This window comes from Vipera ursinii, assembly GCF_947247035.1.
Source record: "Vipera ursinii genome assembly, chromosome: 2".
Classification (NCBI taxonomy): Eukaryota; Metazoa; Chordata; class Lepidosauria; order Squamata; family Viperidae; genus Vipera; species Vipera ursinii.
Window position 1 is genome coordinate 72656736 of NC_139513.1, and position 18483 is coordinate 72675218.

The 18483-nt window shown below is 36.6% G+C and overlaps 1 protein-coding gene across 4 annotated transcripts in view; it reads left to right on the forward strand.

The window, feature by feature from the left end:
- RNF123 (ring finger protein 123) overlaps positions 1 to 18483 on the forward strand; it is a 112628-nt gene that overhangs the window by 27157 nt on the left and 66988 nt on the right. For all 4 annotated transcript variants that reach the window (XR_014491705.1, XR_014491706.1, XM_083356120.1 and 1 more), the window contains 11 exons: positions 2804 to 2921; positions 3250 to 3349; positions 4006 to 4067; positions 5844 to 5915; positions 7021 to 7141; positions 7850 to 7951; positions 12116 to 12222; positions 13741 to 13933; positions 14752 to 14897; positions 15522 to 15605; positions 17749 to 17856. Coding sequence is in view for 2 of the 4 variants with exons in the window: in XM_083356120.1 (XP_083212246.1) it covers positions 2804 to 2921; positions 3250 to 3349; positions 4006 to 4067; positions 5844 to 5915; positions 7021 to 7141; positions 7850 to 7951; positions 12116 to 12222; positions 13741 to 13933; positions 14752 to 14897; positions 15522 to 15605; positions 17749 to 17856 (1213 nt within the window). In the remaining 2 variants the exon portion in view is untranslated. The remainder of the gene's footprint in view (positions 1 to 2803; positions 2922 to 3249; positions 3350 to 4005; positions 4068 to 5843; positions 5916 to 7020; positions 7142 to 7849; positions 7952 to 12115; positions 12223 to 13740; positions 13934 to 14751; positions 14898 to 15521; positions 15606 to 17748; positions 17857 to 18483) is intronic.

The window sequence follows — 18483 nt, forward strand, 5'->3', positions numbered from 1 at the left end:
ACCAAATTCTGAAGTACTTCTGCTGAATCAAGCATTGGTAAGCTCTGTCATTGACAACTAATTTGTAAATGTATTTCAGGCAGCATTCTTTGAAGTTCGAGATATAAATATTAGGGCAGAATCCTTGGAGCATGAGGAAAGATTCTAATCAAAGAATGCCTAAGCAATTGAAAGTTTGATAATTGCTTCCCTTATATTACCCTAATTTTGTTTCCCTTCACTTTTGGGGAATATTGCTACGATAGGAAATCTTTGGAGAACATTTATGCCTTTTTTAATCTTTAAATTTCCATAACTAGTTGTAACATAGATTAGATTGTTTTACTTCAGCTTTATCATAATGCTGTCTCCCCACCCTATCTAAGTACTAAATCACTATCATATCTTGAACTGTTTACTGTGTGCCACCCAGTTGTTGACTTTGAATCACATAGCTAGATTTTATTTTATTATTTATTTATTTTAATTCCATTTATATCCCGCCCTTCTCCGAAGACTCAGGGTGGCTTACAAGCTTAGCAGTAGCCTTCATTCTATGTATATGCCTGCTTGTTAGGGCTTTCACACACACCCCAAGCAGCATTATTACAAAGTCAGCTTCATTGCCCCCAACAATCTGGGTCCTCATTTTACCTACCTCGGAAGGATGGAAGGCTGAGTCAACCTTGAGCCTGGTGGGATGCGAACCTGCACTAATTGCAGGCAGCTGGTGTTACTTAAGGAGGCATTAGCCCACTGCTCTTGGTGATTGTCCAAAATGATCTCTCCCTAACTTGGTCCTACAGGTCTCCTAACAGTGCTCCCATTTCTTGACCTCAGAGCAATAAACTATTGAATGCACTAATTACTGCACAGTACTAGGGAGAACTGTGTCCTTATGGTGCAGTTTTATCTCAACTTTTCCATGTTTCTTAATGATGGATCTAGTTAGGATCAACAGCCTATAGTACTCTGACTCCTAACTGGACAGCCAGATATCTCTGGGAAGCCCATAATTAGGAAATGAAGTAGTAACCTTCTCCTATTCCTTTCAGCAGTTATACCTAATTGGATTCTGTGGTGCTTTAGGCTTAATTTTTGTCTCTTTATTTTTTTATTATATTTTTGTAAAATATATTTTGATACAGTGGTAATTTTCAGTATTGATTAAAGATTAATGCTTATATAACTTAGACTATTCATTAAAGATAAAAAAGAGAGGTATTTTAGCAGTATTCATTATGATTTAAAACATCAATGTTAGTAGTATAAGTTTATTTAGCTTTCTCATCCAGCAAACTATTGCAAGTTACATCAAAGTATTTGTTGTGCAAAAAAGCTTTTTGTCTTAAAGCTGGTATTAAGGTCTCTCACAGGCATGAAAGATCAGAACCACACATGAACTTCCAATTTAACTATTTTGTTACTGATGATGCCTATGCACAAAAATCTACTTTTAACATTTAGCATCAGGCTGATGTTCGATAAGGGTCAATGGAATTCAAGAGAGGTTGGACTTGAGCTTGGTCTGTGGCTATGTAGAGATTCTAGACTGATTACTCTTTTGACTCCACCCTGAGGTTCTGCCAGTCCTCCTCCTACATTCTCTAGTGTACTGTTACTTAATAATATTTGTGCATGTTAAAAATATGAACATAGCAAATTGGAGAATTGAAATGAAAAAAAGAAAAAGGCTATTCAATTTCTAACTTTCTCCTTTTTGTGCTTCTACTAATTTACATATTTATAAACATTTGGTTCCGCTTATAAGTAGTTTTAATTTTCTAAATAAAAAAAAAATTCTGAATTTTTTTCTTTACCTTTCCCCAAAGCATACATGATATAATTATTTCTGAAATTGAACTCTACAGTGGGTTGTTACATTTCTACTCCTATTCCACACTGGCATTTTCATTGAGTTCTGCATTATTACTTCAGGGTCTCCTAGGAAATAATCACGTTGAGATCTTCTCTAAAGTTGTGTGTGTACAGAAATTTGACATACTATAGTATACATTGCTTACACGTGTTTTTAAATAAAATCTAATTTTCATTGGCTTTTTATTGTAATAAATAATTTGGAATTACCTACAGAAGCCACATTAACTGACACCTAATTCTTGATCATCGTATAAATATCAAATAAAACTGGTACAATTCTTTAAATATTTCATGGTGAAAACTATCATAAGCTGATTTCTGTTGTGGTTAGAGGGCTACACCACTGACATTCATTCAGTCAGTGACACAGGCAAACTAAAACTGTTGGAGGCAGTCTCTTTCTTTGACTAGAACAGCTTTTTGAATTTTAGATCAGTATGATGGAATTTAGTTGAAACATGGCCTTAGAAAATGTAACAAGTTTCTTTGCTGGAGAGTTTGTGTACAGTTTTATTCCATTAATAAATAGGAAATAATTTCTGGTGTTTTTAGGTGGAGAATTCTTTATTTGCATTTAAGACCGCTTTATGTGCTATATAGGAAACTTCCTTCTATTAGGTCAAGTTATTTGTACAGGTAGCTTAACTCTTAGGTATGCTCCAATCTATTGCTGGAAATCTCAGCTCTCTAGATTCCTGATTCAGGAATTGGCTTTCTCTCAGAAGGGTTGGCTGGATTAGTTACTTTATTTAGAATGAGTCCATATAGAACTCAATATTTGCATATTTCAGTTCATAGCTTAATTGCAAATGCCTTACAGAGCTGATTTCAGTAAAACTTTTGGTGTGCAAAATTATTTTAACTCACTTTAGGGTTCTTTTTCACTTAGATTCACAGATACACTTGTCTTGAATTATCACCCAATTTCCTTAATTCCTTCCAGATTTGATGTTCTTCGCTCAGTTGTATTTTTTTATATCAAGTCCCCTTTGCGTGTGGAGGAGGCTGGCTTACAGGAGTTGATACCCACCACCTGGTGGCCAAATCGCTTCAACAAGGAGGTGAGGAGTATAATCTTGCAGGTGGTAGATTCAGGGAATGACACAGTGGTCTTAACACCTGTGATTCAGACTTTATCAAGATATATTCTGAACATAATAAAATTATACAGGTGATAGTGAAGCACTTTGGGGATGGTTGTTGTCTCTTATCAGCTGTTTTAGCTCTTGTTTCCAAGCTTTTCCCATCCATCCCCTTTTTTATTCATGTTTTATTGGTAGAAACTTTTTAAAAGCCCAATTCCCCATTGGCTTTGAATGTTTTGAGTACTTTATATCCAATGTTAATAAAGCAGGTTTATAATTCTGTTGCTGCCTTCTTTAAATGCAGGGCAAAGAGACTAAAGAGATGAAGAATGAGAGTTCTGAAGAGAGACTGAGGAGGCGAGCCTATGAGAGAGGGTGCCAGCGGCTTAAAAAACGCATTGAAGGTACAATAATTGGTTTATGAAATTTGGATTTTCGTGGCATTGTAGATCAGAGTTATGCAACTTTTTATGGGCTGAAGGCTTCAGTTGGCATTTGAGTGGCATATCTGCTATACATGGATAGAACAAGTAGAATGTATTACATTATTTACATGTCAGTTAATTACATTGAATCTAGCTATTTTTGTGATATTTTAAATTTTCAAGTTTTAAACAATTTCCCCTTTTGATCACATTAAGAATGAAAGATTTTAGAGGTCACATGCAAGGCTGTTATTCCTCAGCTAATACACCTGTATTGGTGTCTATGGCTTGAAATCACCGTGATCATTACCTGCCGGTATGAATCATAGCTTGATCCCAATCTGCAAATAAAATGTACAAACCAAAGCTGGGTATTGCAGTGCTGTCAATTTTATTTGCTTTCATACTCCCAAATGTAATACTGATCAACTCAGTTCTCCTCAACGTTATCTGGAGCAACCTACTAAAACTTTTATTTATTTTCTTGGAGAATAATGAAACAATGTAAATGGGCTGGTTTTCTTTCTAAAGTTTCTATATAAGACTTGAATAAATTCATGATTGGTTTCTCAGTAGAACATGGTGATGGACTCACCCAATGTTTCTAAAAGTTATATTATTTTTTTCTTTTGTAGTGGTGGAAGAACTCCAAGTGCAGATACTGAAGCTGTTGTTAAATAATAAAGATCATGGTGTGGTAAGGCCAGTTTAAATAACTGAATGGCTGCAATAATTCTGAATATAAACTTGCTTTTATGCTATTGTACTATAGTTTTTGCCTTCTTTGCTTGTATTTTAAGAACTAAAAGCTATGTATATCCATGCAGCTCCATACTCCTTGCTGTTAGCTTCACAAAGCATTGCTTAATTTAATGAGATATTGAGAGTCCTTATTGCAGGAACATACAGTTACTTTGTTAAACAAATCTAATATCTTACTTGATTTTGAGGGATATATCTTGCTAATGCTTGATTTAGCATCCAGGTAATAAATTTGCTTTAAAGTATGTTGTTTGTCCTTTCCATTGAATCTGACTATTAACTGCAGGCTGCAGTCATATTAAAGTCTAACATTTAAAAAACACACTAAGAATTAGTGCTGCTCAGACTAAGATAGTGTTTTTAGTTAGGTGTCTTCAGGTTAAATGTAGTACCTTATACGACACTTTCAGGGTTTTTTTAAGAAATCTTGTTTGAAATCATGTTGAAGAATACAAAAATTTAGTCTATATTATTCGATTTTTGTAATATTTAATACGAGGGCAATTCAGAAATAAACCTGCATTTTGTTATCAATGACAGACACTCGCAGATACAGGATATTTATTATACACATTAGAAAACTATAATATTACATTACTTTTCAACATAATCACCATTCAAATTGAGGCACTTGTCGTAATATCTTACAAGGTTTGAAATTCCTTAGTAGTAGTTGCTTGGTGGCAAATCTGGGCTATGGGGGTGTGTGATCAAAAACATGGCAACAGAACTGCTTCAAAAGTTCTTGGGTGCGTCTAGCAGTGTGCGGGCAAGCATTACTGTGAACCAACACCACACTGGAAGTGGTGCCATAGAAAATCCTGCCAATTGTGAAGATGCCAAAATACTGCTAGTGAGGTTCATGGAGCATGGCTTGACCATCAATTCAGAAGTCTACTGTGAAACATTACGAAAACTCAGATAAGCCATCCATAACAAGCGTCAGGGCATGCTGTCTTCCCTTGTGGTGTTGGTTCACAATAATGTTCGCCTGTACACTGCTAGACGCACCCAAGAACTTCTGAAGCAGTTCCAGATTTGGTGCTGAGTGACTACTACTAAGGAATTTCAAACCTTGGAAGATGTTATGACAGGTGCCTCAATTTGAATGGCGATTTCTAATGTGTATAATAAAAGTTCTGTATCTGCGAGTGACTGTCACTGATAAGCAAATGGAAGTTTATTTCTGAATTTCCCTCGTATAATCACTGTTCAGAATTTTTTAAATTACAAGTAATCCTCAGTTAATGACTGTTTTTCAGACCAGCAGCTTTGTTGTAAATGCCACAGTTGTAAAGTGAAAAATAATGTGACTGGGCTGATTTACAGTCCCAGTTACAGTCTTTAAGTAAGCCATGTGTGGTTGTTAAACAAACTCACATGACTACGATTTGCAACTTTCTGCCTGCTTCCCCATGGAGTTGTTGGAAGCTAGTTTAGTAAAATAAATGTTAACTGGAACACAGTATCATAAACTATATGATGAATTTCAAGTTGAAAATATTGTAAACAATTACCATTTTAAAAAAACAAAAGAAAGCCACAGTAGAAAATAGTCTGTCAGTATAAAAATTATCATATTATAAAAATACAATATGAAATTGCTCCCTAAGGTTCTTTAAGACCAAAACTGAAACAAAAGAATCTGGTTTAAAAATATTTCATAATCTCGATGGGACTCCCCTACACCAGTTATTGATTCTTTTTTCAGGGAGGAGCTTCCAGGTACATCTTTCTAAATAAATTCCGCAAGTTTCTTCAGGAAAATGCCAGCAATCGAGGGGTAAGTGAAGAAGAAGAATATTATGTTTTTCATCCATTGTTGCATATTTGATTTTGTTGCTCAGAAGTATACTTTTTAGCAAGGATATTATTGTGCCTTAATTTACATGTCAGCAGTCTCTAAAACTTTTCTGCTGATGAATTCCATGCCAGCTGATGCTCCTTGCAGTTCTATTTTCTCCGTTAGCTTCGCTAATTCATCTGTCTGGGATATTTTTACATATTGATTATTCAAAAAAAAGATGCTAATGAAGCTTAATTGTTTTTAGAGTAGTTGAATCTTAGGTGAGCATTTCACATAGTAAAGTAAAATCAGATCATCAGTAGCTTAATCCTACATTACAATCTATATTACAATGGTTCTAGCAAAAGACACACCCCCTCCAAAAAAAAAAGATGGAAGAGTCTCCATTTGGGGAGATATTTTTCACTATGTTCCCCTGTTTTCACCTAAAATCTGTTCCAAAAGGTGAGAAGGATGACTGTGGAAATTAGGCTGTGGAGACAAGAAGCAATGGATGGAAATTAATCAAGGAGAGAACCAACCTAGAACTAAGGAGAAATTTCCTGACAGTTAGAACAATTAGTCAGAACGATCAGAAGTTATGAGTGCTTCAACACTGGAGGTTTTGAAGAGGAGATCAGACAGCCATTGGGGGAAAATATTATGGATTCCACTCATGTGTAATTCTGAAATATATATACATAATTTGTACTTCATTGGAGAATTGTTAGAGAAGGATCCTGGTTAATTTTCCCCCTTTTTTCCTAGCCATGCTTAGGGGAGCTTGAAGTTTCCTTAGAGATTCACTTTAATACTATGTGGTGCCGATTCTGAGAGCAGACAGTACAAGGAATACTGTATTCTTTTGGACTCTTGCTAAGATGTTTTGCCCCCCTCCCCCCATGTCTTCTGATACAATTCCACTGCTTCAAATAGAAAGAGATGCTATTTTTTGTGGGGAAATAGGCATGTCCTCTTGTGGAAATGCAAAAAAGGAAGGGTAATATGCATCACGCATATTTAAGTGAATTGAGATATCTAGCATTACTCCTGAAACTGTTAGTTTAACTGCAGAGGATTGTTGCACTTTTTTTGCCTTTAGAATCTGACCGTGTTATGTCCTCCAGAATATATGGTGTGTTTCTTGCATCGACTCATAGCAGCTTTGAGACATTACTGGGATGAACATAAAATGAAGAATGCATCAGCATTGAATAGTGAAGGTAAAATGCCATTAACTTTGGAAAATCTGATAGCCTCTATATTGGCATGTGACTGAAAGTTGAAGAATGGACTCTTCAACTAAAACTAATTTCTTTTAAAGAATTCTGGAGTGGTGTGATGAGATATTCTTGATCTTTTTTTATTCCAAAATTACAAATTAGATTATGATATTAGGAGGATCGTAGTTAATTTTCAGAAAGATTGTCATTTTAAAAAATGCTGACATTCTCTCTTCTCACAATGAAACTTTCTACTCAAAGAGTGAGGAGAAGAACAGTTAAAACAGAGTATGAGGCCAAGTTGAAATGTTGACCAAATTTAGCATGGACATTGAAACATGAACTATACCAAAATGTATTTGCCTTAAATCAGAAAATTTCACATAACCTTAAGAAGTTCTTGAAAGTTGTCTCTTGTGAGCAGCTTTAATATATTTCTAAAACATTATTTACTGAATTTACACTGCTCCCTTTTCTAAGTTTTGAAACCCTCTGATATATTTAATATTTTATGTTTCTGCTTTAAAACTGTAGGAATCTATTGTCTCGATGTATATTTCATTCTGCAGTTATAACTTAGATTGCTTTTTTCAGGCTGTATTCTAAAACATGTCCTAAAAATCTGCATGTAATTCGTAACCATCCCAGTTATTTATTGTCAAAGAATACTAGTTCCTTCACCCTAGATAACATATCTATTTTCTGCAGATGCTTATGTTCCCCCTCAGCTCTTTTATAATGGGAAGGTGGATTACTTTGACCTCCAGCGTCTTGGGGGGCTCTTATCTCATCTCAAGAAAACTCTGAAAGGCAAGTGACATTTTTGATGCATGTTATGTGTAGTTTTTAATCATTCTTTTTAAAAAATATTAGTTTTTTATTTTATTTATATTTCATGTTTCTAGACAACTCATCTCCCTGAAAGAGGAGCTCTATTTTACAAAAAAAATATATAGAAAAATTACAGAATACAAAAAACCCAAAAAACAAAGCCAACCAGAAAGAATAGAAAGCGGTGAAACCATCAATGAAACTCATTTTAACCAAATATTAAACAGAATTCTGAGTCTATTTTAGGACAAAATACATTAATGATTGTCTAACATTACAAAATATTGAAAGTCTATGCCACAGAAAAATACATTGAGTCATTTTTATTAGTAGACAGAATTGCTTTTTTGAAAATGGTCATATGTCTCGAATGCAATCCATCTCAGAAATATTAATTTTTCAAATAATTTTAGTAACATCCTAGGCCTAATAGAATCATAATTTCTCAACAAAATCAAATAATAATATATAACCAAATAATCAAATCCTAAAGTTTTAGCATATGCATGGGTAGAAAACGATGTTGGATATGCAACACATGTAACACCATTGCTGTGTGAGCTGCGTGGGCTGTCAGTGTGCTTACAGGTTCATTTCAAGGTACTGCTTGTTACCTTCAAAGTCCTTTATGGCTTGGGGCCATGTTACCTAAAGGACTCTTCTCCCATCCAATTTCATCTGGCAGGTGAGGGATTTTATGACTTCTGTCAGCCAAAGAATGTCAGTTGGTGGCGAACAGGAGATGTGCCTTCTCTGCCATTGCCCCTGCCCTCTGGAACATTCTTCCTTCAGAGATTAGGATGAAGCCAACCTGTTGGTCTTTTATAAGGCCTTGAAGACTGGTTATATGCCCAAGCATGGGACCCCTTTCTTGGCTACATTAACATCCATGGCAGTTTTACTTGGTCACTATACATCAAGCTCCCTTTGTCCAGTGCGCTCCCAGAGGGAGGGTCTTCTCAGGGTGCCGCCGGTAAAAGATTGCCGGCGGGTAACATCCAGGGGGAGGGCCTTCTCAGTCGGTGCGCCTGCCCTCTGGAACCAGCTGCCCGTGGAGCTTAGGACTGACCCTGACCTCCGTTCATTCCGCTGGGACCTGAAGACCTGGTTCTTCGAGCTCTCCGGCCCAGGCTGAGAATTTTAATTTTAATTTTAATTGGGGGCTTTTACCTTTTCAGGGACTGTTGTAATTTTTTTAATCGTTTTTAACTTTTGTATTTCTTGTTTTAATTACCCTGTAAACCGCCCTGAGTCCTTCGGGAAAGGGTGGTATACAAATCTAATTAAATAAATAAATAAATATATACATATACATATACATATACATACACACACACACACACACACACACACACACACACACACACGTAAATTATTCAAATTGCTAATAAAGAATTAGGGATTAGGCAGTTGTTTTAACCCCTAGGCCACAGGCTCTTTCTCTCTTTATTAGCTAGGAAGCAAGGGAGATATATGTGTTAAGTACAACTGCCTAATATATAATTAGCCCAGGTTCGAATCTCAGATAAAGGGTATGACTGACTGATGAGAACAAAATAAGTTCGAAATGGCCATATCAGCCTCCCTAATTCTTTATTAGCAATTTGAATAATTTACACAAATAATGAACTGTCGTAAGTTGTGACTATAGACTGCGGATAGCCTTGGGTTAGGCTGAAACAGGAAAGAAAGCTTTAACTAGGAAGGTATTCAAAAGACTTGACAAATACTTCACACACACACACACACACACACACACACATTGTATTGATAGATAGAATTGTTTTAGTCACTTCTTGAGATGGACAGCTATAGAAATTAAATAAATAAAATATAACCTCATTAAAAATTATCTATTTTAATACAAAAAATTCTCTATAAAGCTAAAACAATACATGGTATCCATGCTATTCCTGCCTTGTTATATTTTCAGTTTGTTAACTGTTAGGAATTTGAGATCTGAACATCTGAACATCACTAGTGGCAATTAATTGGCAGGTGCTAATTGATCATCTGACATAACCATCCGAAGCCATGTTCTCTTTCCTCATAATCTTTCTTGGAAACTGTATTTTAATTTGAAATTTAAATAGAAGCTATTCAGTTTGAACCATTCTGTAGATGCTTTTCTAAATAAAAGGGAGTCCTCAGGAGAACAAGCCACCCTTGGAAAATTTCCTATTTCAGGCTCATTAACAAAATCACTAAATTACAACCCTCAGCACAGATGTGTTTTGGATGATACTGAAAAAAATAGTTTTAATAAAAAACGATGACTTAGTTGCATTTTAAGTAGAACATTCTAATGCAATTATTACCTTTAAAGCTGTATAAGATGACTCAATATATAAAACCTAGAAAAATAGGATATTATCTTTTGATTCTGTCCTTGCCCTTTTAAGGACAAAACAGTGTACTATGTTATTTATATCCTATCGCAGGATACTAAGATGATTCACAATTTTTAAAACAGACCAGACCAGAAACAATATACTAATTCTTCTAAAATATAAAAGTACTAGTGAAAGCATTGACTAAAATTCTGCATGTTAAAAAAATATAACAAAAAATCATATTGTCCTAAAGAATAATTTAAAAAAATCTGTGGAATCTTTGGTGTTCTCTGAGCTTGGCTTTCCTGCAGACATTTCATTACCCAGCTAGGTAACATTTTCAGTGCATCCTAGTTAGGTAATGAAAAGTCTGCAAGAAAATAACCAAGCTCAGAGAGCATCCAGGACTCCAAAGCTCAATCCTGCGCTACAGATATTCTCTTTTATTGGTAAAAAAGCAGCCATTTGGCCCACCCTGTCTGCAAAATGAAACAATTTTCAGTATCTTCCTAACTCAACATTGAAGAGGCCATTTGGATTGCTGGGAATTAGTTGCCTCCTTACCCTTGGGCAGCCCCTGTGAGAAGGCCTGTCACTAGGCTTTCACCCCTTTCACTTCTGGTGGAGGGGGACGGGTCCCCGAAGTATCCCTTCCCTAATGAAACAGAAGGAGTGGGCAGATAACGGGCAGCCAAGCCATTGCAGGGTTTCTGTTTTTGTTGTTGTTTGGTTAACAGCTGCCCTTTAAATTGTATTTAGAATCCTACTGGCAACTGGCGCAGTGTTTGTGAAACTGGAACCCACCAGAAAGTGGCCCACTGCATTTGGAACTATATGCAGTTTGGGGGTATTTTTCAAATGCAGACCCAAGCAAAGTACAGTGTAATGGTTTAATCTCAAGGTGTCGATGGCATGAATCTCTGCCTCCTGGACTTTCCACTCCAGAAAGGGCCATGCCATCCAGAGTTGGACAGAGGCTTCCTTAGGCATGGCCTCTACTGCTGGTTAAAGCGGAAGCCAGGAGCCCAAGAGAACGCCTAAGTTGTGCACCTGCTCCTTTGTCTAGAGGCAAAGAAAAGCTGAAATAGAGGCATTAGAACAGTACCTGTGTTTTTTTGCTAGGTTTCAGTTTAAAACTTTCTTTGTGTCATCTAGCTCCTCTACCTTTCAGATACCCGGTAAGGTTCTCCACTACTTTTCCAGCTAGAGCAGTGTTTATAACTAGCTAATATGTTTATGACGTATTTATGATCCCTTACCCTAAACTGATAGTTAACCTCTCCAAGCAGCTCTTATTGTAACCTTAAATAGCATAGGGGAGAGAACTGAGCCCTGAGACATTTCAATTAGGAGTGGCTGGGAGTTTCACAACTCCTCCCTCCTAGCTCTGTATAGCAAGAAGAACATCAGATATTATAATACTTAAGGTTCTGATAGGTTTGCAAATGTTGTAAGAAACCTATGATGTTTTGGGGGTTTAAGAAAAAGATCAGTAGGCACTGAATAAGCATTTAAGCTTATGGCCCATTAGGGTCATTCCATCCAAAATATTAGCATCTGAAACAGCAAAATAATAATCACATTCATAGGATTATGTTGATTCAGAAGTGTTACGGGATGGCTTAATTTTGTTTTGCTCTTCCCCTGTGTTGTTAATCCCGAGAAGTATACAAATCCTATTTAGATCTTTCTTGTTACATTACTATTTGGCCTTCTGCTAGTGGGAAATAGAATGAGAAATCAAGTTAGGAAAAGGAAAGTGTTCAAGCAACCATACCTAGCAATATCACTGCACTGTTTATTCACACAGATGATTTGGCCTCAAAGGTGAATATTGTAATTGATCCTGCAGAACTTCAGGCTGTGACAATGGATGATCTTGATGAAGATGAAGAATCAGCAGTGTCAATAGCACAAGTGAGCCTTAGAAATGGGGGCATTAAATGGGTCAAAGTTTCATTAAAGTTGGTAGCAGCGGTGAAAAGTTGTTGATAAGCTTATAGAAATTGTCTTGAGTAGTGAGGAAAACAAATAGTGTGTAAAAACACCCTGAGATGGGTAGCCTTATAACATTACAGTTATAAGGCATTCAGATATGAAGTATGCAGACTCAAAGGTGTATTGGATTAGGGAACAGTTCTAAAGGCAAAGGAAACTAAATCCTTTGGCTAAGAGTGAGAAGACTTTCTCAGTGCTGGCATAATATTTATACAGTAGTGGCCACAATTGTGGAAACCTTTTGGGAAAAGTTTACAGTGGAAATGCCACCTTTGGTTAAGTTTCCACCAATTTTTCTTCTAATTTCTTTATAACTGTAGCCTTGTTCACTTCATAAATACTATTTTACATCGCTTTCTGGGCAAACAGTCAACTCTTTGCACCATTACTTTAATTTTATTACGTTTTACAAGCTCGCTAAATGAAAGAACACAAAAAACCCCAACCAACTTGATAGCGATCACAAAACACATTGACAAATGTCCTCCTCTCAGCTGCAATACATGACATCACTAACTGAATCCTACTGTGGTCTGATTGGCTCATTGCCAAAACAAGATGTCACCTGATTGGCTCTCTAAACACTCAAGCTCATTGGCTACAATCAGATGAAGGGAAGCAACCTGATATCAACCAAAGCAAGTTGTGCTTCCTTTTTCTGTTTATTTGGCTATAATTTTTCATAGAATACAGTACAGATACTTGAACAAACTTTGTTGCATTACATTCTTGATTAAATTATCTTTCCATTGATATATAATTTTATGGTAGTACTCCAAAAAAAGTGGTGTTATTAGCCATCAAACCTCAAAAATACACTTTTCCCAAAAGGTTTCCACAATTTTGGCCACTACTGTAACATCTCTTCTCAAAAATATCCTCATTCTATTTCCCTTGCAGGGGGAGTAATAATGGTACTGGGTAACGTGCCTTTCATTTTTAAACTCTCTTGGATTTAATTTTAATCCATCTCACAAATGTGACTCTGAGATGCTTACAAGATTCAAATAAGTCCACCAAACAAGTATGGTCCATTGATAGAAAAAAATATCAAATTTTGATATTTTGCCATTGGTAATACACTGAAGAGAATACAGGCTGTGGTTCCTACTATAGTTTTCCAGTAGCTTTATTCCAGTTATACTTGGCTATGTGAGACCACCAGATCTTCCCTAAATTTTAAGTGAGATGAAAATGTTTTAAAAAACATTTTTGTGAATGGTAATATTCTGAGTATCTACTTGAACATCAAAGATTTGTGCAGGGTTCAAGCTGGCTTTTTTTCACTGAGAGGAAGAATTGTTGTAGCTGAACAAATATTACTGCATATCTTTGTCATTCTCATTCTCATTCTCTCTCTCTCTCTCTCTCTCTCTCTCTCTCTCTCTCTCTCTCTCTCTCATTCTTTCCCTTTCTCTCTCCTTCCCTCTCTCTCAGCGCCCAGCGGCTGCACTGGCAATTGGGGGAGCCTTGGCCAGGCCAAGCTGGCTCAGTTCTCCCACCTTAGGGCGAGCTAACCGTTTTCTCAGTACTGCAGCTGTGAGCCTGATGACCCCAAGACGATCACCAGGTTCCATAGAGAAGGTTAAAGTCCGTACATTGAACATGGAACAACGAACAGAGGAGGACAGTGAGTTATATATAACTGCATTCTGAAAATAAAAGTACTAAAGAAAATTATAAAAAATATAGGTGAGGGAGGGGAACCCTCCAAATCATTGCTATGCACAACTCTGCAAGTGGAAGCAAATTGATTATTTACCATCAAGTTGTTTTTGACTCATACCCACAACATAGATTTTTTTTCCATAACAATTTACCCCTAACATGTTCTGTCAAGTCTGTTAATGGTGCAAACCATTGCCACTGTAAGTGAGCCACCCATCTTGCTCTGTTCATCCTTCTCTTTTCTTACTTCTTTCCCAGTGCCTTTTCAGGTGAGCTGGGTCTTTGCATAATGCATCAAAAGTAGAATGGTTTTACTGTGGAATGTGTTTCATGGCTGAAGGACAAGATCTATACCTCTTTTTAGTTGGTATGTGGGTGTGTTATAAGGAACTCTATGACTAGAATGCAAGCTTTGTGCCTTCTGCCTGAAAGATTATGGGAACTATATTACACTTGCAGATGGTTTTGAGTAGCAAGTAAAGAATAGAAAATTAATGAAATTTAATTATTCTAACAAAGCTGAAGAGGAGAAAGAGGCAAGGCTCATTCCTTTGGAATATAGGTTGAAAAGAAAGAGTTAATAGAGTGAAATGTGTAGAAGAATGAAAAACAGCTGTAGACTTTTTTCTGTTTAGATTTAGTTTTAATGTAGCACGAGTGAAATTCATGATTAAAACATCAACATTTTCATTAGAAAAGTGGAGGTACTCTTTTCACAATTAACAGATTCTTATTCTTAGCAGTGGCCTGCTTAGAAACTCTTGTTTGTTTTTATGGCAGTTGAAGGTAGCCGTGGAAATGAAGGTCTTCTATTGGGGAAACCTATAGAAGAGCCGGATCAACCAATTACCGAGAATTCTCTCCTGGAAATCTTGGATGGAATAGTCATGATGTACAACCTCAGCGTGCATCAGCAGCTTGGTAAGGTGAGCAGGATTCATTTTAGTGAAGTTCCTAATTCTGTTTCACTCTTACAACTGGGATGAGAATTCACTTAATAAAGAAACAAGGATCCACTGAGAAAGTGTGGGAAGTGCTAAACTTGTAATAATTGTTCACCTACTTTTTGCCTCATACTGTATCTTATCATGACAGAGCCATGTTATTTGATGTCTTTGGTCACCAAGAATCAGTAAAACAATAGCTATCTAATATTTTTCATTTTGAGAAGCAGAAGCTGCAGAGGATCTTAAACTCCCAAGACTAGAAACAAACCTGGCTGATAGAAAATGACTTAAAGGCAAGGAGGATTCCAAGTGAGAAAGTCACAAGTGGAGGAAGTCATTCTGTCAGAGAACATTCTCCAGCGTATTGTTTTGTTGCTGTTGACAGCAGCCTGCCATCAACAGGGCTCTGTCACTGTTTTGCAGTTGTCCTCAAAACGCTAATTTTGTACTGGTAAAAATTGGTTCTGGGCATTCCAAAATATTGCTGCTGCCAATCTAATCACATTCAGCATTTTTGCTTTACCTTTGGTAAATATCCTATCTTTTTCTTTAATGTCTTAAGAAATCTCCAGCTGGTATTATTGACATTTAATTGTATTTCAGATGGTAGGTGTTTCTGATGATGTGAATGAGTATGCTATGGCATTGAAAGATACTGAAGAAAAGATCAGCCGATGTCCAGAAAGGGTAAGGAGTGTGCTGGTCTCCAGCACTGAAGTGTGTGTTAACACAATGCCATAGACATCAGCAATGATCTTAGAGAAATAATTGTTGTTGCCCTTCAATCTAGGAAGGGTTATAAGGCTATTTCCAAACAATTTAAAGTCCATCATTCTACAGTGAGAAAGATGATTTTTACTATGTCCATAGACCATAGACCTGAAAGAGGGCATACTTTCTTTTTCACATGATTTCTCTAGTTCTCTCTGAATTTTATATGACGTATATTACCTTGAGCATTGGCCAAGGTGACTGACACCTCTGTATTTCATTGAGAATAACATACAATCTATCATTGTGGCTGGGCTTTTATATACTCATATTGCTGTTGCTTTTAGGGGAAATATTGTGCAAAGCCCAGAAATAGGGTAAAAATTAGCAAAGAAAGTAAATTAAAGGCAGGAGATAAGGGGGAGGAGGAAATAAAATATCATTCTCTATCTCCACATCCTGTAATTGGACTCATTTTGTATTCTCTCATCTTATTCCCAATTATTCAATTGTGTCATCTAGCAATCCATTTTTTTCCTGAATCATATTAAGATCGTTGTGTAATTTTTCACAAAGCTGTGGTTCTGTCATTATCACCATTCATTGGAGCCTAAAGTGATTATGTTAGAATTTATGGATTTCTAATTTAATACAATTGATTATGTGCCATCAAGTCAGTATTACTGGTACTGATCACCACAGATAGATGTTTCCATGATGATTTGTCCCTAAGATGGCCCTTCCAATGGTGCATCCATTACCATTGTAACTGAGCCCATCCACTTTGCTGTTGGTTATCCTCGTCTTCTTTTTCCCTCCACTTTTTCCAACATTAGAGGCTTCTCCAGAGAGTTAAGCCTTTGCCTGTTATGTTCAAAGTACAATAATTTGAGCCTGGTCTTGTGTGACCTGAGTGAAATCTCTGGTTTTATTTGCTCAATTATCCATTATATGTTTTCCTGACTGTCTATGGTATTCTAATGAGTTCTCTCCAGCACAAAGTTTCAAAAGCATTAACTAATTTTTCCATTCTTATTGTTCAAAATCCAACTTTCACCTCCATAAAGTATCACAAACAGTGCCATTGCCTACACTACTCTGATCTTTGTAAATACTTCATGGTACTTGAACATCTTTTCCAAGGCCACTTTGGCTGCTCTACCAAGTGATAGCCTGCAACATATTTCTTGATTGCATGTTCCTTTGCTGTTGATGATTGCCCCAGTCATCCTGAGAATTATCATTTTTTGCCATTGTGCCACAAATACAACCAAAGCCCAGTTTTAACCCAGACTTGTTCGTTTGATTCTATGTGAAGGTAGAATCTCTAATCTAAAGACTACCTTATAAGCCAACTGTCATGATTCTGATAGATGAAACCAGTAAAAGAACTTCAAGGCAAGAATTCTTCCTTAAAGAGCATTTTATTAGGAAACAAAGTATCGGCACTTAGGTAGCTGAACCCAAAACAGATTTCCTCCCCCCAGATACAAAGTAACACGTTGCAATTCCCATCCCACAAACGCTGTCGTAAATCACGTTCCCCAATTAACGAAAGACGTGGGCTTTTCTCACTGGCCCCTCAGCCCACCAAAACCTTATCAGACCGTGTCCTTGAGTTCCCACACTTCTACATTGTTATGGCTAGCTAAACCCTCAAGCATTTACCCAATCCACCCTTCTACATCTCCTCTAAAAGAATAGGAAAGGCACATTAGAAGCAAAAGTAAAAATGGCTGCTGATTCTCAGTTGTCAGAGCGATGATATCCATTGTCACAGCGTTGACACCAACATACTGTTGGCCTGCATCTTATCAACCTGAGATATGTGCCAGATGTATACTCAAAGCTATAGGATCTTATTAAATAAATAAATCCTATATAACTTACTAAGAGCTTTGAGTGTCTAATTTATCTAGCCGCCCATCTATTCAAGAAAATGTAGGTGGTGAATAGACGAAAACAAAGACTTACATTAAAATAACAACCTACTAAAATCACATTAAGGCAAATAAAAACACTAATGGCCTGCCCCCAGTACCTGGGGAATTATACTGTATTTTTAATCTTGAATACTGGAAAAGATATTGCTCTTCAAATCCTTCTGTTTTCAATTCAGAGAAAAGATATCTGTGAAGAATTAGTGAAGAGTCAAAAAGTTTTTTCTGAGAAGCTGAATCACTTGAGTCGTCGACTTGCTTGGATCAATGTTACTATTTATTCAAAGGTGAGAGGGAATGCAGTTACATTCTAGAATGCCATGGTTAAATCTGGCCCAGATAGTCTAACTTTAGGGGGTGAAAAAATTAAGAGAATAATTGCTCCTGCATTTATATATTCCTGCAAAATTATCTGTAGGGTTTATATTACGAGAGAATTGTGCACATTAATAATGAACTGACTCAGTTTTAATATAGGATATTCTTGGACTCTTCAGGTACTTTGAGAGTGATAATTATATCAATCCAAATTTGTATATAAGGTCATAAATGTGACGTTAGCAGAAAAAAAATAGTAACAGGCTGCTCAGAGTTAAGGATTGTTAACTCTTCCGTTACTTAACAAAGTAATAAAAAGGTGACTTCAGCCAACAGGCAGGTAGAGGAGAGACCAATCATTCTATTTCTCTCCCTCTTTTACTTCATGCTCTGTGCTGGCTTTTCTTGTTCAGTGACTAACGTGAAAAGTAAATGGGTGGATTAGAGGGGGTGGGATGCTCACTGTTTCCACCAGTCTCTCAGTTGCCTACCTGGCATTGTTGATCACCTATGACTAGATGGATACATAGTTAAGGTATAAAGAAGTTCTAATCTTTGTGTGTGTGTGTGTGTGTGTGTGTGTGTGTGTGTGTGTG